Source organism: Melampsora larici-populina, assembly GCF_000204055.1.
Source record: "Melampsora larici-populina 98AG31 unplaced genomic scaffold MELLAscaffold_50, whole genome shotgun sequence".
NCBI classification, from domain to species: Eukaryota; Fungi; Basidiomycota; class Pucciniomycetes; order Pucciniales; family Melampsoraceae; genus Melampsora; species Melampsora laricis-populina.
The window spans coordinates 116,160-141,802 of record NW_006768814.1 but is presented as its reverse complement, the minus strand read 5'-3'; the positions used below and the strand labels follow the sequence as shown (position 1 = coordinate 141,802).

Below are 25,643 nucleotides of genomic sequence, written 5' to 3'. Positions count from 1 at the left end.
TCATGTGATTTATTCAACAGTATAATTTATACAGTAAAGAGTTTCTTCAAATCCTATGCTCATGCCATTCTAGAAAGTCACTCCTTCTGTTGACATCAAATGTCAAGTATTTATATGAACAAGATAAGACACCGTTCAGTTGTTGAGCAATGCTTTGATGTCCACAAACAATTTAATTCATTGCTAATTAGATACTACAAGATTTACATGATTCCTGACTAATGCAGAAGGCTGTTTTCAGTGTGACAAGGTGTAATAACAACCAAGAGGAGTCAAGTGAACAACAATTCAGGCAATCTGGCAGCAATATAAGTTATCAGGTACTGCTATGAGCTCACAGTCCTCAGATACTTGTCAGACTCACCATGAATTCAATGAGTTTTCAAAGTAAACTTGTAGAAATTTCAGGGATTTCAAAGTAATTTCACTTGAATTTTAAAAGAACTTCAATAGGTTCCATGCAACAATCCATCACCAGACCAAAATGGAAAAATATGGTGTCTGAGCACATGCTGATCAATGACCAATGAGCTCCAAGGTATTGCACATTTATGGTCTGTGATCAGTTATTCCAATTCAGGTCTTGATATGTGATTGAACCACACTGCCGGGACGCTTTTACATTCTCCAGCAAAGTTTGTCAATTTCTTTACTTCTACCAGCCCCAGAAGGACTCAAATGTAGATATCCAGTGACCTTTGGCTGTATTGTCAATTTATCAGATTAAGGACGACCCCCAGATAGCTACTAGTGGCTGGCTGGCCAGAGTGTGCTCACTAGAGTAGCTTCAGATAAAGTTTAGATAAGTTTAGATCAATTTCAAGGGATTTCTGCAGGATATCAAAAGATATCAATTATTCTGCCTGCATCCCCATGAAGACAGCTGTCAAGGACAAAATGAACGCAAATTTGCTTCTGACAAAAGAATGCCACAAAAACAATGAGCTTTGGATGATTGGATATTGAGATTGGTTGTCTCTGTCAGTCATGCCCATTTGACACCCCTGTACAAATCCATGATATCAGCTACTAAAATACCAGACTTATTTGAAAAAGGTCTCATTTTTGGAATACCAGTTTTATGAGATTCTCCTACACAATATCCAAGCTGTTACTATCCTTCACAATCCTTCTAGAAGCTTGCTTTATCTTGGTAAACAGATCGAAGAGGTCTGTAGGCCCCCAATGGTACTACCCGCATATCTGCACAGGGCTGTAAGGCAGAGTTGTTCCTGTTACATGTTTCTGTAAAAAGAACTTTGATTTTGGTGATGCAGCTCAAAAAAACTTGCATTTCTGACTATGTTCCAAAGTTTTCTGGAAAACCTGGTTTATTCCCATAGACAGATGGATATTTACTGGTGGAATCTAATGGTACCACCTACATCCCTGTATGGAACTGTGGTGCTAATATATTGCAATTTTGAATTTTCTCAAACAAAACAATTTTTGGAATACCTGCCTGAAAAACCTCCAGACTAATCTCAAAATTTTGAGTAAATTGACAATTCTTTTGTGTCAACTTTGTTCATACCCATACTAAGATGCTTAATCTGTGGTAGATTCTGATGTTCACACCTACTGTGGGTAGCTGGAATTATAAGATATTACAATTTTTGAATTCCTTTGCAAAAAAACTTTGATTTCCAGAAATCCAGTTGAAAACAATCTATATAACAATCTCACAGTGCTTGAAATTTACATGGAATCTCCCAGTAAACTGTGTTTAACCTTGTACATGGATGTAAAAAGTCTGGCAGATCATGATGGTACTACCTACATCCCTGTGTGGAGCTGTGGTGCTAGGATATTACAGCTTGCTGTGCTCATTGGTGAAGCATTACAGATCCATGCAAGGGTGTAGTTAGTACTGTTATGATATTCCAGATATTATACATCCATCTACAATAAAAGCTTGGTGGGGCAAATTTGTATAAGATTTCTATGATTAGATTGTATTGGGGATTTTTCTCAACAGGCATTCCAGAAATCCAGATTTTTTTCAAACAAACTCAAATATCTGTGCCCTACAGTTGAAAAGCAAAAGAAATCATCGAGAAAACCTGAATACTCCGTGACAAATATTTGAGGTGAGCCTCTTATCACCTCATGTCACAATGCCTGATAAACTAACCTATAAGGTTTCAGGACAAATAAAATAACAAAGAAGAAATGCACAACACGTAGTTTAGCATATTGAACTAGCGTTGGCACAGGTGAAATAACCATTGACAAAATTAGTACCACATAACAGAGAAACATATAAAAGAAGTGAAAATGGATAAATGGGAGATCAGCTTACTCTTTTCCTCTGATAAATTTTGGATGAGGAAAAGAGAGCATTTCAGGGACAAAAGGAACAAACATATTATATGTTGATAGAAAGAAAGATGATCAATTAAGTTTGATTAGAATTATCATTTGAACTACTAGCTTGGGAGTACTGATTCAATATTCAAGGACTGCTGTTGAATGTCAATGTGATATTCAGGAACTGATTGATATGTTGTCAATAGAATGTAACTATTCAATATTGTTCTCACATAGTTGATCTCAAGGGAGGATTTGTATCACAACATCTGAAACATTGGTCGGAGAGACGTGAGTTGTCTCTCAACAACAGTCACATGGGGTGTAAGTGATACCATCTTTATCCGCCAGACATTTTTCAACTTTCTATGGGGCTGAACAGGGTTTGCACATGCAAAATGCAAGAATACTCAAAATTGTGATCTTGCTCTGCAGATTTGGTTGATTTTATTAAGTTGTCATTCTCAAAAATCCCATAAAGGAACAAAACATCTTTGAGAATACTCACAGATTTTCCAAATCACAACACAGTTCTCTTTCACTAGGTGTGCAAGACGTCACAGACTGAAAATGCAAAAGGAAAGCTATTGGATAGGGAATATACCTTCATAAATGTTGGTCCTTAATCCCAAAAGATCATTTTGTGGATGCACTATATTTTTGAGGGCAGCCAGGCACAAAAAACTAGCTTTCTGTATAGGAATCTTAGATTCCTGGACAATCAAATGAGAACACTATCAGTAAAATATTCTTAAGGAGGATCAAAGTGAGTCCAGATAGATGTTTGTGATGATAAGGAGTTGTTTGTGAAATAACCTTTAATGATGAATGAATAAAACCATCACAGCCATCTCAACACAAAGTTGATAAATAAGGTGTGGCAATACAAGACATGGTTAGGTTTAGGACAAAAGGTTTTGAGTGAAATAATAGTGGAGCCAATCACTAAGACTTGTTAAGTTTAGTAATAGTATGCACAAAAACACATGAAAGAAATAAGGAATAGGAACACTACATATATCATGGTCATTGGTGATTTGGTTCCAACATTCTGCTGGATGTAGGCATCACCTGGGCATTGAGGGCATACACCTCTTGCAAAAAATACCAAAAAAACCCATTGAAAGGATTTTGCTTCCTTCTAAAAATAAGATGAGCAGGGCTCCACAGTGCACCAATGTCCATCCAATAGTACCACCGGCACATGCAGATTGCACACTATGTAACAAATATGATAGAGATCTGGTTAGATAAAAGACTTCACTATCATGTCATCAAATGAATCTGGATTTGATACCCTAAATACCTGATTAATTTTCTCATTTTGAGGTGAGAATCCACCTTCAAGCACCTCAAGTTCTTTGGGTCCTGAGAAGCAAGTAGGCAGATTCTTGAAGTCTTTGTTCTTTTGTATCTTGATCCCACTTTTGAGATTGTTTTTTGTTTGTTTGAGGATCAATATTTTTTGAATTTGTGTGCAAGTGATATTCTGACTTGCAACACATTCTTCAAGTGAGCTTTGGTCATTCAATTTCGAGACTTAGTCAGTGAACACAATCTGTCAGGTGATTCATTGTAGTTGCTTGATGATTGAGACAACTTAGATTGTGATTTTTCTTTGGGCATTGAGGCTGATGTTTTGTTAGATGAGTAATAAGATGTTTGTGTTCACAACGTCATATTCTATATATACATTACCAATGATTTGCAGTATGGTGGTTGTACAAAGCTGAGATAGATGGTAAACAAGGATAAAGACCCCCATGAAGGGATAGACAAAGGCAATTCTGCAACAATAGTGTAAAAGGATATGTGCATTAGCTTGATGTGTGCCATGAACCAGTAGAATGCATTTATGCAGAGTCCAGGCACCTATGGGAACAATATCAGCAATAACTGGAGAATGATATGATGAAACCAAATGATCAGCATCCTTAATATGAGATGATTTTGCTGCTGAAAATGTGCTCAGCATAAGAACTTGCAAAGTGACCATATGTCCAGATACCAAAGGGAGATTGGAAATGTCTAAAACCGAGCAGCCAAACAATTTAGCAAAGTAAAATGACAAAAAAATTCATGCCATTTGGAAAACAAAGGTTTACTAGAGGGGAGATGACAAAGCTTGACATGCACAAACTTTGCATGTAAGCCAGAAGCAGCCCAACACATAATTTGCTGCTTCCATTCGCAAACCTGAATGGGGTAAGCCATTTGTTCAATTGTGTGTGATGAGTGAACAGGTCCACAGGTGAGTGAGATTTTGAAAGAGGATGAAGAATTGAAAGCAAGTAAGATCAAATTTGAACAGAGTGATTACATAGAAGCAATGTGATGAAAGTGGCAGGGATAAACTCACTGGACCTGAAGCTAAACAAATTTATATCTCATCAGTGCAGATCCACCTTTTCTTTGGTAGAATATCAATCAGCCTACTTGTATCATTGAATGTTCATGGCCTCATTTCATTGTGTCATCTTGGAACCTCAAAATCAAATATAGTACATAGCTCATGGACTGATCATGAAAACATGTGCATGTGGTGGACAGATGAAAGACTGCAAGAAACTAATCTCTTGATTGAGCTGAACACAACTTATCTGTCAAGACTGTCTCAGTAATACCTTGACTTTTTTATCACCATTTATGGTATTTATCAGCTCTGAGATTCTGAATGTTTGCATCTATCACTTTGATTCCATTATATCTTTCCAAGAAGTTCATCATTCAAAGAGTTCAAATCACTCATGAATCTATATTTCTATCCTGAGACTATTTTCTTGTCAAGAACCACTCCAAGTTGTTCAATTACTCTTCTTACCTTGATTATACCTTTGATCACATTGTTCATTTCATGGGATTCAAGTCAAGTTCTCAATATCTGATGGAAAATTTGATCACTAAGATATCACACAACCTATGCCCTGAAAATGATCAATGATATTATTGGTTGATTGTAAATGAAGACTGCATTATGTGATCTCACAATTTCAATAGAAGGAAGAGAAGGTAAACTAAAGATACTTAAACAAAGGATTCAAGATAGGGTGTCTGGACACCTAATCCTCAAATTGTTTATGAGTTCAACCTCTTTTCATTGATGTTTATAAATTCATGTCTCCAAAGGAGCATGTAGGTTTTGACTTTCTCTATCTGTTCAGCCAAAATGAAAGTGTCTTAAAGATCAAGATGGGTTCTATAAATTCATCATTAGCAAGTCTAAAGATATATGAAAAATTTGGAATTCAAGATCTGGAATTCACTTTCAAAGTACTTGTGAGTTTACCTGATTGGTTCAAAGTGACTTCCTTGTGTCTCATTGATACAAGCAAAGTTTATCTTCAGAAGCTTTGCAAAAAAAAATCAAAATGCATGAAGCTCTGCAGAATCTTTCCGAGACCGACACCACTGATTTTCTTGCAATTGAAACTGTGAGTAATAGTCAAAAGTTGAACACAGGACCCGTAAAAGGGGATCAAAAAGTTTTCGAGCTCATCTGAGCCTACGCAACACTCCCCGCGGGGGTCGAACCCGCAATCTTTGGATGCCAACCGTAGTTAGAAGTCCAACGCCCTACCTTTAGACTAGGGGAGCATGTCTAGTTGGATTCCAGTACGGATTAAGGCCTTAACGGGGATACACCTGGTAGCAATTCTGCGACATCGGTTGACGAGATCAATAAGCATCAATCCAACTCCAAACGAAGAGGTCTGAAGGCCACTTTTGAATATGGAAAGTATTGACAGGCTGACCGACTCGATCAGTAAGAAGGATATGATGAAACGATTAAAGGTAGGCTGATTGTGATAATCCGATAAGGATTGGAACGAAAACATGAAGGAAAGACAAGTTCGAATGTCCATGTTGATGATTTCGAGGAGCGTGCAGACTTGCTTCGAGATATGATCGATGCTTCGTAGATCATGATGAGATCAGTGACTAACTGGGAGATGGAAAGGATATAATGATCGTGCAAATCGGAGCTGATCATAGTGCGAGGCGATGAAGCTACAAAGAGATAATCGTTGTAAGCCATGATACGATGTAATGATGATGATTTCAAGGAAGCCAGGTTTGTTCAAATTATGCGAGATGCGATGCTTTGAAAAGAGGATGGTGATCAGCAATGAAGAGTCATTAAATAGAAGCCAAAGCTGATCATCAGCTAGGTGATACGAGTTACTCCTCAGACTCCCTCTGACTCATATCGCAGCGCCACGATCTACCTAGAAGAATCAAGGTGACCCACCTACTACATCGAGGAAAGAGTACATACCGGATACACAAGTTCCATGATAGAAGCTTGACGGTGTAAAGTGACTCGACGGAGTCGTATAGCTTCAATTCTGGAACGACAGGGAACACAGCCTTGATCGAAAGTCTTCGCATACGGGTGTGAAATGGAAGAGTGATGCTCTTTGGAAGGAGGTGCACATGTTAATGTCCGTAATGTTCCGGAATCCGCAATGTGGGTCTTGACCGGGCGGGGCTGATACTGAACACAGTGCCTCGACGGCCATAGGGACTTGGCTTGAGCTTGGCAATCAAGTGTTTGTAGACGGAAGTAAACCATCAAACCCGGCACCCACAGACATCAAACTTATCAAAGTGTGGGGTGGACTCTGATAAGTTTATACCAGCATGATGTTGATGATTGCAAGCAGATGTTATTTTGGCATTGCTTAAACGTAAGGCACATTGCCTACCAATCTCAAGTTTTGTTCAATTGCTGCAACCTATGTACAAGCTCACAAGACACCCTGACATCCATACAAACACATCATCAAGCTAAACAAAACGCTACATAAGCAAGTCTATGTGGTTGATCTCGAGTCCGGCACTTTGAACGGTCCGTGTTATATGTATTCCCATCTTCAACCAGTTGATACAAATACCATCTAAAGGAATGAAACACGTATACCAGGAAAAATGAGGCCTGGTGGGTACGTGTGCGTGATTTTTGGAGATAAATCTTCCGAGAGATAAGTCAGACGCCTTCGGTGAGCAATGATACTGATTTAATATCAGATTTGATAGGTAGTAAAGCAGACTCAATGAAGAATCAAATCAAAGTCAATGTAGGATAGCAAATCGAGTGGAGTGTTGAAGAAAAACAAATCGAGTTGGAATTTAGGATCTAGAAAATAAATTTGAGTAACTCAAAGACAACTTAAGAAGTCAAAAGTCAAGAATCAAGTCAGCGATTTGAGTTGAACGATATATATAAGTGACTTGAAGTTTGATAGCTCTAGCATAAGATCCAAGAAAAAACCAAAACACTCACCACCACCACCAAGAATTGTTAACAAACCGTAAATTACATAAGGTGGAACCGGGCTAGGTTTCTATATACTCATGTTGAAGAAGAGATTCGAAATAAGATGATTCGTTGGAAATCAGTATTCTCGAGCTTTGGATATCTTTCTGCTTAGTATCGAAATCGGCGGTATGAATTAAGAATCAAAGAACCTTTAGATCCCGATAAGCTGGTTTGATATGAGTGCCTTTCTTGAGAGCTTCTGCGTACTTTTCTTCTTTCTTCTGTAGAGTTCTGATGAAGTCATCATATTCATTAGTCAAGGTAAGTTTATCATTTCGCAAAATATTAATAAGACATTCCTACCTTGGTTTTCCTACTGCCTGAGGAACACAGAATGAAGTGATTTGTGTTAGAATCGATAAACCGTGAGGTGCAGGAGATGACGCACCATTCTTGGAGTCTGGTTCGAATGATCGAAAGTTGTTTGGTTATTTCAGGTTCCTTTTTGGTTGATGTTAATGGTAAGAAATTGCTTGTGAGAGTGTAGCGAGAATGATGGGGTGAAGTTCAAGGTGGCCAAGCTTTTTGAAGTTGTGTCGTGTCACGGCAAAGACAGTGATGATCGTGACACTGAAACTGACTACAGCAAATCGATCGAAGGGTCGGAACTTTTGATGTTGTCATCTTTGTGTACTTGTAACACCGAGCTCAGCCTCAATCCCACCAAAACTCCATTCCATACTCCACATTAAAGTTCGAATTCCATCACAAAGCCAATGAAACTCTTTCGCTTCTACATATCATCCGTATATCATCACAGCCTCACTCCACGGTGACGGTACGCTACGTATCTCACGTTTCTACTTTTCCCCCTCCGGGTTCCATGCTGCCGGCGTGACGCGGTCGACGAAGCAATTGAAAAGGGGAATGCAATAAAAATAAACTGCCCGTTGCCAGATTTGAACTAGCGACCTCGGCATTGCGTTGAAGGTGAAACTCGGGTACAAGTGCCGCGCAATAACGACTATGCTAAACGGGCTTGGAGTTCGGCAATGAGGACGCGTTTAGGATCATTAGTATGAGTAATTGGATTGCATTTGTGATATCTGAGATGAATTTAAAAACGATCTAAGAAGGGGAAATCGACGCACAAAGAAGGTTGAGTAGAAGTTGTATAGCCAGTAAAGGATTGTAGATTGAGTTAAAGAACCAAAGATGATAAGAATGAGATTTGAGAGACAGACTGAGACTAAAATGAGAATGAGATGAGATGAAAATATGAAAATGAAGTGATGAGTTGAAGGAAGAAGACTTGCACAGCTGCATGGTTAAATTAGGATTGGTTAGTGTGTACATAATCGAAGAAGACCAAGAATTGAGAAGGGATAAGAGAGAAGATTGTAGTGTTAATCGTCTGAGATTGAAAATGTCAGTCTGATCTGATCGAATCAGCTGATCTGATGTGATAATTCTGTAAACAAGTCTCTATGCTGCAAATTCGACCAGTGACCACCTTGACTTGTTCAGAGTGTTTTCGTCAAATATAAGATTTACTAAACAGTCAGAAGTGGAGGCAATCAAGTCTTGACTATTGTCTATCTGTGTTTGTGAAAGATTAGAATTCGAGTTGAGTAAAGTTTATAAGAAAATCGAAATGAAGTTCAATAAGAAGCTTTCTTAAATCACCATCGATCACTTCAATCAAATCCAATCAAGTCAAATCGAATATGAGATCCTTGTACTTTAAAATGCTTGGGATTCTTGATCTCATTCGAATCAAGAATCAAGAATGCCATTGCTACTTTGATTTGGAACTTGGGATTCGAATTCAATCTTCACTTCTAAATCTCATTCATCTTTCTTTCTTTCTTTCTTTCGATTATTCTTTCTGAGTTTCTTTTCAAAATGTATCCTTCAATTCATAATTATCATCATCACCATCATCCATATCATCTCATAAGTTCTTATCCTCATCCTCATCATCATCATCATCATCACTCTCGATCACAATTTCCCATCAATTTACCATCCATCCAATCACTTCTTCAAGAAGTTGATGGTCAATCTCTTAATTCCAATCCCTTATCGTCAATTGATCTCACTTTACCACCTTTAAAATCATTCGAACCTAATCCCAATCTAAATTATCTTTATTTCCCTCAGTCTGATTCTAATCAAAATAAAATCAATCAACCTCTTCAAATCACAAATCAACACCATCATCAGATTCTAAATCAACATTTCATTGAACATGATTCGTACCATCAATCTAGGTCCAATCTAAATCGACTTTCAAATCAACTTCATCCGAATCAATCCAACTACAAACTCTCATCAAAATCTATACTTAATAGACCAAAACGTAAACAAGTTAAAAGAGCTTGTCAAAATTGTCAAAAGGTATGTTGTATGCACCTCAAAATAATCCATCAGAAAAAACCCAAAGAATAGACTTCTCTGATCACTGACTTTATGGTTTGTTCGAATTTTTAAAGGCGTGTAAAGGATGCGCTGATTCGAGACCATGTCCAAGATGTGTCATTCACGGTTTAACAAATACCTGTAGAGATGCACCAAGAAAATCAGAGCTTTCAAAATCACCTACTTCTTCTTCTTCTACATCTGCCTCTGGGTCTGGTTCTGCATCTTCATCTTCAACTTCACTACATTCATCTGCTTCTTCTAGTTCATCTGACTTATCTGATTCAAGTCTCGTAAGTAGATTCGATCCTTAATCTTTTCATTCATCTTTCTTAATCTTATTCTAATGATCGATTTCTTTTTTTGGTTCTTAGTCACATCAAAACAAACGTCTTTATCAAAGACCTGATCATCATTCGATGGAAAATGATCACTATCAACATATCAGTATTAAGTGTTCAAATGTCTTTACAAATCAAACCACTCAAAACATTCAAAACATTCAAATCCATCAAAACCATTCGATTCAAAACTTTTCAAATTCATGAAAATCGAATCCAACAGAAAACAAAACAAAACAAAATCACATTTCTTGAGATTTTTGTATAACAACAAAATAAACCAGAATTATTTTTGAAAAAGAATTCTTCTTGATAATCAATTCGGTGTGAAAAACTTTTATATCTCATATAACATATAATATATATATATACGTATATCCTTCTAATCATCATCTGTTTACCCCTTAATTTAGCAACCCTTATCATTAATTAATTTATTCATTTCTATATATACATAATACAAATCCTTAGATCCTAATCATTTCTTAATCTATTTCTCATCATCCAAGAAAAAAAGATAATCATCATCATAACAATAATAAGAATTGTATATAAACAAAAGTTGAAGTGTATCTGTAAATTGAAGATCTCAATAAATTAATGTAATCATCATGTTTTAAATTAAAAAGATCCTTTTGGAGAATTCTTTTTGCATCGTAAATGTCTCAGTCTAAGAGGACTCGGAATTGAAGATTCAAGGAAATCAAACCCATCTTGTTTTCCTTGTATGTGACAGAGAACATTTAAAATGTGATGAAATTGATCTCTTCAGGTTTTTGTTGCATGAAATTTGATTCAGTTAACTGAAAGGCTTCAAAATAAGGGTTGGCCACTCAAATCGTGGTTCCTTTTTTCTGTAGAGCTGTATGGCCCGTTTAGCATAGTCGTTATTGCGCGGCACTTGTACACCTTGTGTCATGCCGAGGTCGCTAGTTCAAATCTGGCAACGGGCAATTTGCTTTTGCCATTTTTTCGTCCTCTGTTTACATTTTACTTCAATCGGAGACTTGTACTATGACTGAGAGAGAATAATCTTGAATTGAGTCACAACTTATGCTTCATTCTTCAAAATTCTACCTCTCCTTGGTTCATTTTTTATGACATCTCAAAGCAATATCAGATAAATCAACAGTATTGAAAAAGAATAAAGCAATAACAAGTACTGATTTACTTCAATTTGTATAATAATCATTAACAAAAATGAATCTAAACACAAATGATACATTTGATCATGACTCAAAATCACTGTTTATCTCATCCTATTTCGATGATTTTCGACACACGAGACAAAAAAAATATCAAGAATTGATGGGTTATAGAGGATATCAAACTTTTATTTCAGAACCGAACATAAAAAAAACAAAAACAAAACAAAACACATAGGTAGGCTGATGAAGAAATAGATTTATCGTGCTAAATTTCCTAGTGCTTGTTGTCGCTAATTGATTCAAAGTGAAATTTAGGTGAGATGAAGAATATCAGTGAAGAAGTATGGATAGGTTGATAATTTAGTCTGGGAGACTCACAATTTGCAATATTGTATTCCGGTGTTCGGGAGCTAGAGCATCGATCTGTTGAGGAGTGAGTGAAAGAACTTGTTGGATTAATTGAGCTTGTTGAGCCGCTGCTGCTGATAATGGAGGCTGTTGTGGTTGAGCTGGTACAGGTGCAGGAGCCGGTACAGGTGCAGCTTGAGGTATGACACCATAATTAGGTACCACCTGTGGTGCTGGGTTGCTATATGAAGTAGCCGGTTGTACAGGCAAGTTGGGTCGCATCTGGGTTGGATAGGTTGGCGTACCAAAACCAGCGTTCATGTTGGCCATTCGATTTGGTTGATGGGATATAGGCGCTGCATGCTGCTGGGGCTGCGGGATAGCAGGTGCTGGGGCTAGCATACGAGTCAGGACCGAAGCATCTACAATTCCCATCATCAACATTGCCTGAAAAAGTGCATAAGTCAATTGTGGATTGGCCGTGAGGAGTTGCCTAGCTTGATCCGGTGCTGTAGCTACTAATTGCTACGAATCAGAAGAATCCAAGCGATCAAAGAATGATCAGTTTATACATCTACAAATCGAGACATAGACCGAGTTTAAAGAGATGAGCATCAATATACCTTCATTTGACCAGTGATCTCGGCCAATTGACCGGGAGGGATTGCTGCCAAGGTCTGAGAGATTTGATCAGTGGCCGCCTGTCCTGCCACCAAGGGTTGACCTCGCGGTAGATCAGGAGGTAATCCACCTATGGGTCCTTGACCGTTTCCATTACCCATTGGACCTCGTCCACCACCACCACCACCACCACCAAATTCATCACGATTGGCTTGTGCCATAGCAGCACCACGTCGACCTTTTGGAGGCGGAGGTCGACCACCAGCTTCCCTGGTATCGTGATTACCTACATCAGCAAAGTCTAATCGTAATGCTCTACCTCCGATTTCGATTCCTTGGAGATTACGAATAGCTGATTCGGCCGTTTGTGTGTCTAAATTCGAAAGGATTGAATATAGATCAAGAGATAAGTCACTAAACATTGTTCTCGTATATAACTTGCTTGATTTTCTTATTCAGAAACTAACAAATCCGGAAAACTCACCAAAATATTCACAAAAACCAAATCCTCGAGGTTTTCCTGTCTCTTTTTCAAAAGCAATTCTAAAATTTGATACCAAACTGAATGGAAAAAGAAAGTGATTTGAAATCAAAGTCAGTTTGATGGGTTCGTATTAAAATAAGACCTTGACAGATTCGCCTGAGACTAGCAACCAAAATGATAAATGCGTACCCGACTGTACTGAAAACATCTTCAAGTTGTTTCTGTAGTCTAAGCAAAACCAAACGAGATTACAGAAAATGGTCAGATCATCATTTATAAAATTGTAGAGATTGGATTACGAAGATGAACACAGAAAGACTTACTCATCCGAATGTGAGTAGGGTAAGTTACCCACAAATACAATTTTGGTTAATCCAGCCATGAATTCTTGAAGTGGAATGGTTTGAGTTGATTTCTTGGGAGTGAAGTTGGTATGTATGCGATGTAAAAAGCAGTCAATGATGTTTCTCTCGAAATGGTAAATCAAGTTACCAGTCGGTCGGACCCGAAGGGCTTCGGTCTGATAAGCTCCTGATCGGGTCAGCTAGCCCGAGCTTTTGCCTTCAAGTCCGACATACAGTTCAATGAGAACTCAGGAGGCAGCAAGGCTATTGATTTCATCACACTTCAACTTTCATCATTTGGATGAACGCACAATGCCTGTAGGCCAAAATTTACAAAATCTTCTTTCACTGGTAGCCTCATGAGGCTACACCGATAAGATTGAAGAAAATTGGGTGTAGTTGAAAATTTATTCCATAAAATGTTAAAAACTTGCTTATGTCTCTATAGTCTCAGTTATGGTCTTCCTCATGCACATCTTTCACTTCACCAAGTGACCCTCTTTAGTCTTTTGATCACAGGTGTAGAAAAGAATGAAAAGATTCATAGTCAAGATTTGTTTTGACTCTGAGGCAATTGAAGATAAAGCTGCAAAATGAGATACCCCATCAGTGAAGTCAATACCATTAGATATAACTTTAAGCAACTCCTTTTTCTCTGGAAGTTGATTTTCTCATGATTGGCTATGATCCAGGGAGTCAGCAATCCTTTCTTTAGAAGTTGAAGGAAATACATTTTGCTTACATGAGCTGAGTCTGAGAAGAGAAGATAACTTTAGGAAGTTTCCAGTCAACCTCTCAAAAGGATTCAAGTTTGATTTGATGAAAGAGAAAATGAGTGAGATTGAACAAAACCATTGATGAATAAATGTTGTTCTCAAATCTCTATTGAAGTCTGAACAATTTAAGATCAGGTTTATAATCAATGAGTAATATGCAAGTCTTGTTATTTTTGAGAAATTGATGGGTTTCATTCATCCTGCATATTCTCTTATATGTGTTTCAGTCTTAAGTTCTTTCAACTCAATTATATCTGTTTGATTCAATTATTTAACATATATATATATATATGGATGAATCATATTCCAGGAATATTGATACAAAAGATGGCCCACAGATGTGATTGTGAAAATGAAATGGTGTCCATCATCTGTTCTTATCAAGGATATATGAGCCTTCAATTTTCTATACTTTAAAAGTCTGCAGAGCACAATGTGAGCTTCTAGTATAAGACTGCAAGGGAGATATCTGAGTAGAATTTTTTAACTTTTTCCTCACAAATCTGAAAAAATGGCTATCAGGTAACTTTTATACTATACATGTATGTCAAAATATGCCAAAAGGCTGGTATAGCTGTGCACAAATCATACATAAAGAGGAGATGGTGTTGGTTATGAGAAAAGGGCTCTATGTGGCAATCACCACAAGCCACCACTTGAGACTGCCCGGGCCTGTTACAAGACACTGTCAATCCTACCTTGACATGTTGCCTACTACACAGGTTCCACTGACCACCGGCAATGAGACTTGGATAGGTTGCATTGACTGGATGGGTTGCCTGCTTTTCATCCTGTGTAGACAGATTTTGATCTGTGTAGAGAAGTTGCACTGTTGCACAGGGTGTACTCAACTGGCTGTCATCTTCAATTCTAATGCTGCCTGGATATGTTGCATTCACCAACACCGTGACAATATCTTGAGTCGGCACTTCTACAGGATTGTACTGGATGAGGCTTGAGAAGGATTTTAGTACAGATTTAAATGTATTTTACATGGGTATAGAAAGATTGTTATCTGTGGGTATAGAACAGAAAGGTTTGTAGAGGCATATAGGAGTTTATCTTTATGGGCATAGAAAAGTACTCTACCCATATTTTTCTATTTGTGCACTGATTTTCTAGACCCCCGGGAAAAGATGTCATTTGGTGTAGTGTTAGGTGTATAAAATATACTCAAGATCTAAGCAAACAGTTCACAAATGAAACTTTGAAACAGATGCAAAGAGATGAGCCCCTAGTGCTTAGTAGTATTCAACATGGATTATAGTACCAATTGTTCAACCTTTCTTCATCTTGATAGGATAAATTCCCTATTAATTCCAACAAACTTAAACACCCTCCTGATTCCAGAGCACTTTGTTGCCTTGTTGCCTAACTATATGCATAGAGACCCTAGATAGTTATAGGATCCGAGGACGGCAAGGTTCTCAAAACTAAGTTTCATGAACGGAAAATGGTAAATTTGATTGCGTAATACAAGAGATTTATGAATGACGAAAAAAAAACAAGAAAACAGAGAAAACCAAGGATTGCTTTACTTGGATCCAAGATCATAAATGATTTAATTGAGAATTATACAAAATAATGATAATAAGAATTTCAAAAGTGACTAAGATGCAACATATAACATAGAAACTGATTTACAAATTAGATCCTTGATGTATATAACCTACAGGTAAACTAGGAAAAGATGGTAAAGATGAAGGATAAAGTGAAGTATTCAAGTTTGTTATATCATAAGGATAATCATATTCCACAAGATGAAATTGATTTGAAAGTCCAGAGTTTGAATTTGATTGGTAAGCTACATTAGGCAGCTCATCTCCAGTCAAAGGCATCATAGAACTTTGAGATAGAAAAGGTTGAACTAAAGGAGGAAAAGAAGTAGGGTCTGGTGAATTGGAGAAGAAACTGAAGGGTTCTAATAAAGTTTGGAAATTGGTAAGCGGAGGAGCAGAATCTGAAAGAGATTGTGACATATCCCCAAATGGAATCACACGACTTATGTCCATTGGAGTTGTGAATGGACTAGTCGAAAAGTCACTTAGAGAAGAAGAGTTGGCGTGATGAGGTGTAAAGTCTGAATTCCTGAAACCAATGTCGGAAGATGGCATCGTTGAACTGGTGAAGATACTCGAATAATCAGTGGTGATATTCGAATTGTCCAACGTTGACGCTTGGTTTCCTCCGACAGCCGATGGTACCAAAGGAGTTGATTGGATTGTAACAGGAGACTTTTGCTGAACCCGTTCTGTTGATGGACCGCTGAAGACTAGAGGTGCCAGCGAAGGCTTCTTAGCTTTGGGTTGACATTCGTGTTCGCGTTCAGCTTGCTTCATGGCATCCAGTTTCGCTTGTTTGGTTGCAGCCATTATCGTTGCTTTTCTCAACTTGTTCATCCTTCTCAATTCTTTTTGAACCTCTACTAGACTTTTTTCAGTCTTGGCATTTTCCACAACAAGATGTTTATGGACAGTGTTCTTGTGTTGCCTAATTAGAAAAGAATGAAGACTTCATCAGTAAAGGAAAGAACTTGTGATCACGTCTACAAGTTAAATAGCTCTCACCTCCAATTGTCTAAGCGAGTGAATGCCTTGAGGCAATGGCATTCAAATGGTTTCTCCTTTGTATGCTTCCTATAAAAGATGAACCAAACAAATTCAGAACGTATGCAAGGTCACATTGCAAACAAGATAACACACCTCTCATGTCGAGCCAGGTGTTCGACACGACTGAATTTCTCAAAACATTCAGCATCTAGTACGCATGCGAATATCTTGGCAGCATTTGGCGAGTTTGGCGAGCTCTCGTCGGCGCTTTCGTAGCTCGCAGACCTTTTCCGTTTCACACTCGTAGGGGCCGGGCTCTCTTTTACTTGTTCGGTTGGCAATGACACAGTATTCGAATAATCTTCGACTGGCGGGGGTTGATGATGCTCAACCTCTAGAGGTCCAACAGGATCGTTTAAATCCTGAAAAGCGCTTTCCATAAGGTCCGATGGATTGAAGCCAATCAAGTTAAAGGAATTGGTCCAAGCCTCGGTGTTCAAGAGATTGTCGGAAGTTGAAGGTTCCCAATTAAGCTGAGTAGGCTGGGTTGGATAGAGATTTTGAGATGGCGATGCTAGCATGTAGTCGGACAAAGGTAAATAATCCAAGGTGGCCAACTCTGATGAACCTTGACTGCCAATGGAAGAACGCTGAGATCGCGTGTGATCAGACAGCCCACTCAGAAGACTGAGAGCCCAGAAGAAAAGAAGACAATATATCAATAACTTAACACGTCCTCAGTGATTGTGTTGTGAGTGACGGGGGACGGTGAAAATACAACTCGTGTTGTGGGAATTCAAGTCATGCCTCCTCTCCTCCCTTCAGATGGAAGATTGGCTGATCATTGTCAGGTAACAAGGGACGGACAACTTACGGTTGGTGGTACTGGGGTTCAAGGAACATATCCGGATTAAATTGTGCATTAAAGGACATCTTTGAGCGGTGAACGTTCGGCTGATGATGGGGATGAGAGGTATGTTTTCAGGGCTTAAGGGATGAAGTAGCGCAGGAAAAGATTTTTAGAGCGTTGTGAAGAGCAGATATTGGAGGAAATGGTTCGAGGTGAGAGTGCAAAAGTAAGAGCGCAAAAAGGTCGAGCAAGAAGTTTGTGAGTGTACGAAAGGTGCACGAGCCAAGGTGTGAGGTTTGGAGGATGAGTCTATTATCCTTCATCATCAGGCAGAGGTCCTTTTGAGTGATTGAGGACACGTTTGCATGACCTTCACCGGTCGATTTCATCAAGACGCGCATAAGTCTTTTCTTATGCACGCTGAACTTTTGACTTTGTAGCGCATGAACCGGACTCAAATGATAGTCCTGCAAATAACGGCAGCTTAAAGATGGCTAAAAGTTAATCAAGAATTCTGCTCGACATTGTGCTCAGACCTTATCAAATGATCAAGTCTTGTTTGATCAACATCAACAAAGACTCAAAACTAAACTCATTGGATTGTTTCCAGGAACGATGGAGATGTGACCGAACTCTAGCGTCTCATCAAAAAACAACTTTCTCATTGCCAGATGGGCAAAAAAATGATATCATTGCAATGCGGGCAATTGCAAGGATCCCACTGACATCATTCATTCAACTACATCGCAACAATCAAGACCTTTGGCTCTCGAATCAAACCACAATCCACTTTATTTCTTGATGAGTGGTGTTGCAGCTACTTTAAGTCACTCGGCCAAAAAAATGTTAATTGAAAGCTGGTCAAAAGTCATAATGATGAACTACATTTATCGCAGAAGCAATCTTTGGTCAAACAGATTCCGCATCACATGATCATGCTTAGGAACCTCATTTTCGTTGGTTTCCAATGCCAAAACCAGACAGATCCTCGTATTCTTCGCGAACAAGTATCATGATTTCTTTTTTTTGCATATTTTTGATATCTCAAGTGATCACTTGTATGCTTTTTGGTTTTTTTGGGTTTTTCAAATTTCAATGTGTTTTGTTTACAATTCGGTTCTCGGTGTTTTTTGTTGTGTTTTCTCAATTTACCATTTTTCTTCGAAAACTTTGAAGGTTTTGGATTTCACTCTCATTTTCTTTACTTGATTTTGGTTTTTGTTTTCTGTCTCTCTTTCCCTTCATTTAGAAATGTTAAAAAGTTTCCCTTCAACGAAAAAATGTGATTGTAATTCTTGATTGCTTGATTTTTTTGTTTGCGTCCTTGGCAATAAGAATCTTTGCATTTCTGAAATTGAGGTTTGAAATTGGATTGACTTCTGATATGAAGAATTTCAAGTCCAATCGAACAGCTTTAGGGAAGAAAAAATATCCCCAAATACAATTTGGTTGAGGTTTTCTTAGGGAATCGTCCTTTTCAGATTTCGATGCCAAGTCAGATTGCAGCCCGCGTGGAAGGAGTCCCGCACTGGCAGGCATCTTCGATTTACAAAGAGAGTGCCGCAAGCTTAGTACCTCTATATTCACAAACATGTGCATATCGATGATCATTCCATGGCATAGAGGTTCAATACTGACACTTGGTTGCGGATGGTGGTGCCAGCACTGCTTCAGACTTTTCCTACTCACATTGCTCGTACATATAAGAATGATGTTTTTTTCAAATGTTAGGCATACCCCGAGGGCGAGATGATAAGTGAGGCTCATTGGCCAATCTTTTGGACCAAAATTTTCAAATTCTTGCTTGGAAATTGTGGACACTTTTTACCAAAAAAGCACGATTCCTACATACCTACTAATTAGGGGGTATATATGGGCTCTCCAGGGTCCCCTTGTCGACATCGGAACTGCGTGCGAGTAACCCAAGCATAAATCTCCCTAAGTGAATGAATCAATATGGATATGGCATCAAAAGGCCAAATACATCACAGCATCGCCACCAATGCCAGGTAGTCGTGGGGCTGTTCTGGGCATATAGCGCGGTTTATACTTTTCAAGGAACTGAGTGGGTGGTGCGTGACCAATCAAGCTATGTACTCCCATTGTGGCCAGTCATACTTCTGACTCGATGGTAGGTTCAGCTTGTTGAGAGGATCAATGTCGATGGATGAATCCGGCATCGCCTTTCTTTAAAAGTCGAGATAGCCAGGAGCCAAACAGGCGTGGTGGAAAGTGGCTGTGGTAGATGATGAAATCTCACACCAACACAAACGACATCCATTCGGAAAACCAAATGTCTAGCTGCGCCACAGGTCGCGTGGGGATCAAGCAATTGGTCTATCGCCTGGCATCCCTCTGACTCCATATCAGGACATAATGTAACGTATCACACAAGCTCATATACACAGTGCAATCTATTCTGATCTTATCGGATCACTTGTGAATAGGTTTCAGTCTCGCAGAGTTTCGCTCGCTCATATGTGCAATTCTTTCTAAGCTAGCATTTGAGGCGCTGTTGGGAGGATGTCTGATACCGATAGGAAGCGATTTTTTGTCTCAAATCGCCATGAGAAATCTGCACGGTAGACAGTGGCTGTGAAAGCTGACTATCAGAGACTTCATTCAAACCCATAGAGACACGACCCATATTTGATTCGATTTATAGGGTGATTAGACTGTGGATGGATACAGCCGACACACTGGCACCGCTTCAGAGCCGGCTTTGATGACGAGACTTGATCGCGAGTGGATCTGGCGGGGGACACAGGTATAAATACTGAGACTTCCTCAGTCTTGGAGACCTTCCCCAGCCACTTGGACCATCACATATTTTGTATGCACCATCCCTCTTACCCTTCTCCTGGTCATTTACTCATCGTGAATTCTAATGAGATCATCTCCACTTGGACTTCTTTCGCTCTATAGGACACCGTAAAAATTATCATCTGTAGGATCTTTTTGCAACTTGCTAAAACCGTTTCTCGCACAAGTGAGTGGTTTGTTTCTTGGGATCTTATTTTCCGTTTTGAATGTGCTAATTTATTTGTATTTCGCTGAACGACCGCAAGATCTTCAACTTTCAATTGTCCTTTGACCAAAAACTTCTTCAAAATAAACTGATCTCAAGAATGGTGAGCCTATTTTCATGTAGTGCCATGGAAAATGTATAGCTCAATTGTTCATGTCTTTTGCACAATCTAGCTCGGGAGATACTTTCTATTTCTGCTCGCGTTGGCGTTGGGTACAATGGCAAAACACCTCGCGCCAAAGTGCTGCCATGTATTAAGCACACCTGAGCATACTACGGTCTGCGATGCGACACCACAATGTGGTGGTGGAAGCTATGTCGCATGCGCTGGGAATCTCCCCACCTGCGTAGAAATAAGCCACCCCTCAACTAGCCCTTATTCTCCGCCCACGTGCGCGCAAGGAAGTTTTGTGCAATGCCAATAACTGTTTGGATAGTCCCTTGTATGCTGCTAGCGTCATTGTCCTGCTTTGGGAAACAAATCCATGTTCCGTGGTGTATGTTTTCATGTGTTTGTGATGCTTGTCGTCTTTGACTGATTGTACACTCAATTATCCTCCTTTTCCCTCTTCATACCCCTGATTCTGCTATGATGTGATGGCAAAAGCTCGCATGGGGGTTGTTATTGGGAAATGTCACAATGATTCTAGATTGGCTCTTGCATACAAAAAATGGATGAAATGTCCTGTGAGACTCAGGATGTCAGCTAAGTTGCACGCCGATAAAATGTGAATGAATCAACTGATGGTAAAGGGGATTGTTCTTTCTAAAACAAGATATGTTTGAGTTTAATAAAGAAAAGGTAATTTGGTAAACAGCTCTTCCCATTTACCAGCATGTGAAAAACATGCACCAAAACAAGTCCACCAATCAATTTGAATTCAAAATGATGCTCCGAGATCAACAATGAATTTTTAGATAAGCTTAGGGTCCCGAGTTTTCAACAAATATCACAGGAAGCAAAATTATCTTTCAAATCCCATTGGTTCAATTTGTCTCAGACAATGATGTCTTTGAAAATTTAATTTCATATTCTGAATTCATCACTGGATTGTTGCCAAATTCCCAGGGATATATGTTGTATACATGATTTATATATTTTGGGAAGCCAAGTTTCAGTCATGTCACCAATCAAGCAAATCCATTGCGCAGCTAAATTCAACAAAGTCCCCCACTGCTTTTTGCACACTTTTAGTGCAACAAGGGACTTATGGCAACCAAGCACACTTTGGCATGGTTTCTTTAATTTGGCTGGTAAAACCTGCACTCTTAATTTTCTTTAATTTGGCTGGTAAAACCTGCACTCTTAATTTTGAAAGTTTTGTGGCCAAAAATGTTTTCCTTTGTCTCTGATCTAGAAAGCATAGAGCTGTAAAATACTCAAGGAACTCAACAAATCCTCCCTCTATGTGCTCCACAAGTCTGAGGCATTTTACAATGTAACTGTAGCATGACTGTAGAAGACATTTGGATAAACCTATATTTTGTATGTCCTGAGTCATGGTGGTACACCACACACCCCTTGTAACCATTTCCAAGATGGCTGGCTGAACACCAGTTAGGGAATGGTTTTTTATTGCTGGGCAACTAACATTACAAAAAGCAGCTCATAATGTGTGGTTAAAAACTGCTGTTTGGAAATCAGTTTCAATGATAGATTTCCAAACTCTGTCCAGTAGCCCCATGAATTGATTTCATGATGGGTGGCGAGTACTCACTTCATCAAGAATGAAACTCTTCCACAATTGATTGCCTCTGGGCTGTTGGCTCATAGTTTTCCAAAGGCTCAAAACCACATTCCAAGAGGAATACCAACCCAAATCCTTTGCTTGGACACCAGTTTGTCAGCTAAGAATTAACAATGCATGAATTTTTTGGGGGTGATCCTCTGCTTCTTGATAAGCTGGCACACTTCTAACACATGTTTCACTCAACCTGGGGGAACTCCTCAAAAGGATGTATAATTGATTTATGCCTCATTTTTGAAGCGGATTGAGTATAGTCAAGAATGAATCAATGATTGGTTGATGGATTTATTTGAAACAGGAATAGTGGGGTTCAAGTTAAAAAAATTGAGCTAAGATTATAGGCAACTCGAGCCACTTTTTAAGTCTGCTTGGTGCTTATAAAATGCGTGATCAGTCCACAAAAGTACCTAAATATAAGTCAGGTTGGTCTATAAAAAACAAACTTTGAAGCAAAGATACAGTTTTCAAAAGGTTGAAATCAGAAAAAATGGAATAAAATGTGTTGAAGATCGATGAAATACATTTTTTAAAGGTGTTTCTAGAAGATTCGAAATTGAAATGTGATATCTAACCCCGCTACAAGACTATGCTACTACTTGTACAGGGCTTGGTACCACAGGCCCAAATTCAACACTCCGCGCCTGGCTCCGAACCATCTCCACAAATCGATCACCTCTCACCTTCCCTACCCCTCATTTCGATACGATACTGTTCGACTTGTCCCTCCGAAACACCCGATTCGACGGTCGAACATCCTACACTTCATTTCGATACGATACTGTTTGACCTTTCCCTCAGAAACACCTGATTCAACGTTTGACCTGCTGTTGGTGTTGAGTGTCCCACACATTGTTGGCTTCACGCTACGAATGCCAGGGGCATTTGTCCCACTTCAGATCACCGTTTGAAGGAGAACATACTGAAAGAGCTGATTTATGTAAGTAATTTTTCCTCTCTTTGATGGTTGATACTCAAAATACTAACCAATCGATGCTTGTGTGATCAGACTCAAACCACCAATTCGCCTGGTTTCTTTTCAATCAATCCAAATTCCAACATGCGTCTTTCCCAACGGGCTCAGATGATTCGAGATCTCACCCTTGCCTGTGTCTGGGAACATCTAGACTCGATGAACGACTTTGCGGTGTATGATGACGAAGAGCCAGACTTTCCTACCGATGGCCAGCTCTTATATCCGGACGATCCAGAAGAGGCCGAGCTCTATGATCAGAATTTCAATCAAGAGAATGAACTTGCCGAGCTACTTACTTGGGTCAGCAAAACTCGATACCTTGTTCCCAGATTCAAAGCACCTCACGCCTCTCCATTCAACTTAAATGATATGCTACGTGAATGCCGCAAAGACTTTCGACAAGCAATGCGGACCACTCCTGAAGGATTCGAAGCACTGAGGGACTTGATTAAGGACCATCCCAGCTTCATTTCAACCAGCAATAACCCACCACCTCCACTCAAACAACAGCTTGCTATAACTCTCGAACGATTAGGCAGTAACGGAAATGGAGCGTCAGTAGGCCGGTTCTCACGTAACTACAAGGTTAGCCGTGGTCAGGTCATCAAGTGTACCCGCCGAGTCATAAAGGCCATAATCGATAGAGGTGGCCATTATCTGGCTTGGCCATCAGCTGATCGACGAAAGGGAATCTCATCAGTTTTAAAGCAAGATGGCTTTCCTGGATGTGTTGGATTTGTGGATGGAACCACAATCCCTTTGTATCAAAGGCCTGGACAAGATGGTGAAGTTTTCTTCGATAGAAAACATGATTATTCGATCAATGTGCAAGTAATTTGTGATTGCGATCGGCGCATCACTTATCTTTATGGCGGCTGGCCTGGCTCTTGCTGCGATAGTATGGTCTATGGAAAGAGCGACTTGGCAGGAAACCCAGACAAGTATTTCTCACCGGGTGTGTACAGTCTTCTTCTTTTGTGTATTCTTTTTGTCTTTATCTTGGGCTGATGAATTTCTTCGTAATCGTAGGTGAGTATCTTGTTGCTGATTCAGCATATGTTGCATCCGAAACTGTGGTTCCTTCTTACAAAGGACCAGCTGCTCAGATTGATAGGAATCGCGAATTTAATTGGTGCGTGGCAAAAGCCCGTGTTCGTAATGAACACTGTATTGGAATCTTGAAGGGTCGCTGGGCCTCGCTTCAAGGACTTCGGCTTGCATTAGACAAAAAGGAACATATGAATCATATACTCGATTGGATCAAATGTTGTGCTATCCTTCACAACATGCTGGCCAATCTTGGAAATGCATGGGATGACTTGACGGAGCCAATTACAGAAGGTAATAATCATGATAATGCTGGTATGGATGATTTTGAAGCACCTGTGGATTTAAGTGCACAAGAAAGAGGTCGTTCAAAAAGGGACAAGGTACGGGACTGGGCTGTATCTTACAACTGGAAAAGTGGTGGCCTGCCAATTGTGGATCCTCGTATTTAAAGTGTAAGTTATGATCAGTTTTGTATTCTTTCTTATTTGATTTTGATTTCACCTAACAAAGCTTTTGGATAATCTACAGGTGATGAAATTCTCTCAGATTGAAGTCAATGTTATTCAATAGTACATACGTTTTTATGAAACTTTCAATTCAAATAATTCAAATAAAAGTCGAATCCCTGTTTCTTTTGTATCTACTCACATGTTGTTCTGTTGGAAGATGTCAAGTTATATGAAAATCATGTTTCTTATGTGTCAATCAACTCGCACAGGTTTTATTTTCTTCTATCATGAGCATCTTCAATTTCTCATTTGAGATTTCTCTACAATTTCCTCGTCAAAGACAAGTTTATAATACGGTAAAAGAGAGTGAGGATTTTGCAAGTCCAATCCTTTGAACGATTGATTTCATTGAACTTTCATAAAAAACAACTTGAGGAACAGAGGAAGAAACAAACAATGTACACAATCAATAACCTTGTACTTGGTTCAACACAGGAGAATACAAATACAAGTTACATGAGTTGAACTCAGTCCAATCAACTTGAGAAGTAAGAAAAGAAAAAGGAATACATAAAAATGGACTCAGTCCAATCAACTTGAGAAGTAAGAAAAGAAAAAGGAATACATAAAAATGGACTTGAACTCAGTTCATAAAAAAGAAACTAAAAGGGGATGGAAAGAAGATTTAAAAAGGAATCTTGAGTCTAGATGACTGATTTGATTTGTTTGATTTGATTTGTTTAATTTGATTTGTTTGATTTGATTTGTTTGATTTGATTTGTTTGATAAGCTTGAAGTCTACATGACTGATTTGTTTAATTTGATGGATGGTCGAGAAAGATTGAAAAGTTTAATTTGATTTCTTTGATTTGATGGATGGTCGAGAAAGATTGAAAAGTTCGTTTTCGTCAATTGATTGTTGAAAGCCTACAGAATCGAATTA

At 39.0% G+C, this 25,643-nt stretch overlaps 4 protein-coding genes across 4 annotated transcripts; 2 read left to right on the top strand and 2 right to left on the bottom strand.

The window, feature by feature from the left end:
- Window positions 1-9,475: 9,475 nt before the first annotated feature.
- Window positions 9,476-10,539, top strand: MELLADRAFT_92538 (uncharacterized protein; the record flags this gene model as incomplete). The annotated part of the gene is made up of 3 exons (XM_007415407.1): window positions 9,476-9,970; window positions 10,066-10,284; window positions 10,366-10,539. 3 exons carry the CDS (start codon window positions 9,476-9,478, stop codon window positions 10,537-10,539), a joined length of 888 nt encoding a protein of 295 aa, XP_007415469.1.
- An 876-nt stretch (window positions 10,540-11,415) lies between these two features.
- MELLADRAFT_73006 (uncharacterized protein) lies at window positions 11,416-13,343 on the bottom strand (the record flags this gene model as incomplete). Its single annotated transcript, XM_007415305.1, is given in 7 exon segments — window positions 11,416-11,465; window positions 11,476-11,770; window positions 11,859-12,353; window positions 12,452-12,822; window positions 12,934-13,010; window positions 13,123-13,161; window positions 13,257-13,343. The coding sequence occupies 6 exon segments, from the start codon at window positions 13,313-13,315 to the stop codon at window positions 11,738-11,740; spliced, it is 1,074 nt and encodes a 357-aa protein (XP_007415367.1).
- A 2,350-nt stretch (window positions 13,344-15,693) lies between these two features.
- MELLADRAFT_92536 (uncharacterized protein) lies at window positions 15,694-17,183 on the bottom strand (the record flags this gene model as incomplete). Its single annotated transcript, XM_007415304.1, has 3 exons — window positions 15,694-16,543; window positions 16,621-16,689; window positions 16,756-17,183. The coding sequence occupies 3 exons, from the start codon at window positions 17,181-17,183 to the stop codon at window positions 15,694-15,696; spliced, it is 1,347 nt and encodes a 448-aa protein (XP_007415366.1).
- A 3,508-nt stretch (window positions 17,184-20,691) lies between these two features.
- Window positions 20,692-21,136, top strand: MELLADRAFT_57404 (uncharacterized protein; the record flags this gene model as incomplete). Its single annotated transcript, XM_007415408.1, has 1 exon — window positions 20,692-21,136. The coding sequence occupies one exon, from the start codon at window positions 20,699-20,701 to the stop codon at window positions 20,903-20,905; it is 207 nt and encodes a 68-aa protein (XP_007415470.1).
- Between the last annotated feature and the right edge of the window lie 4,507 nt (window positions 21,137-25,643).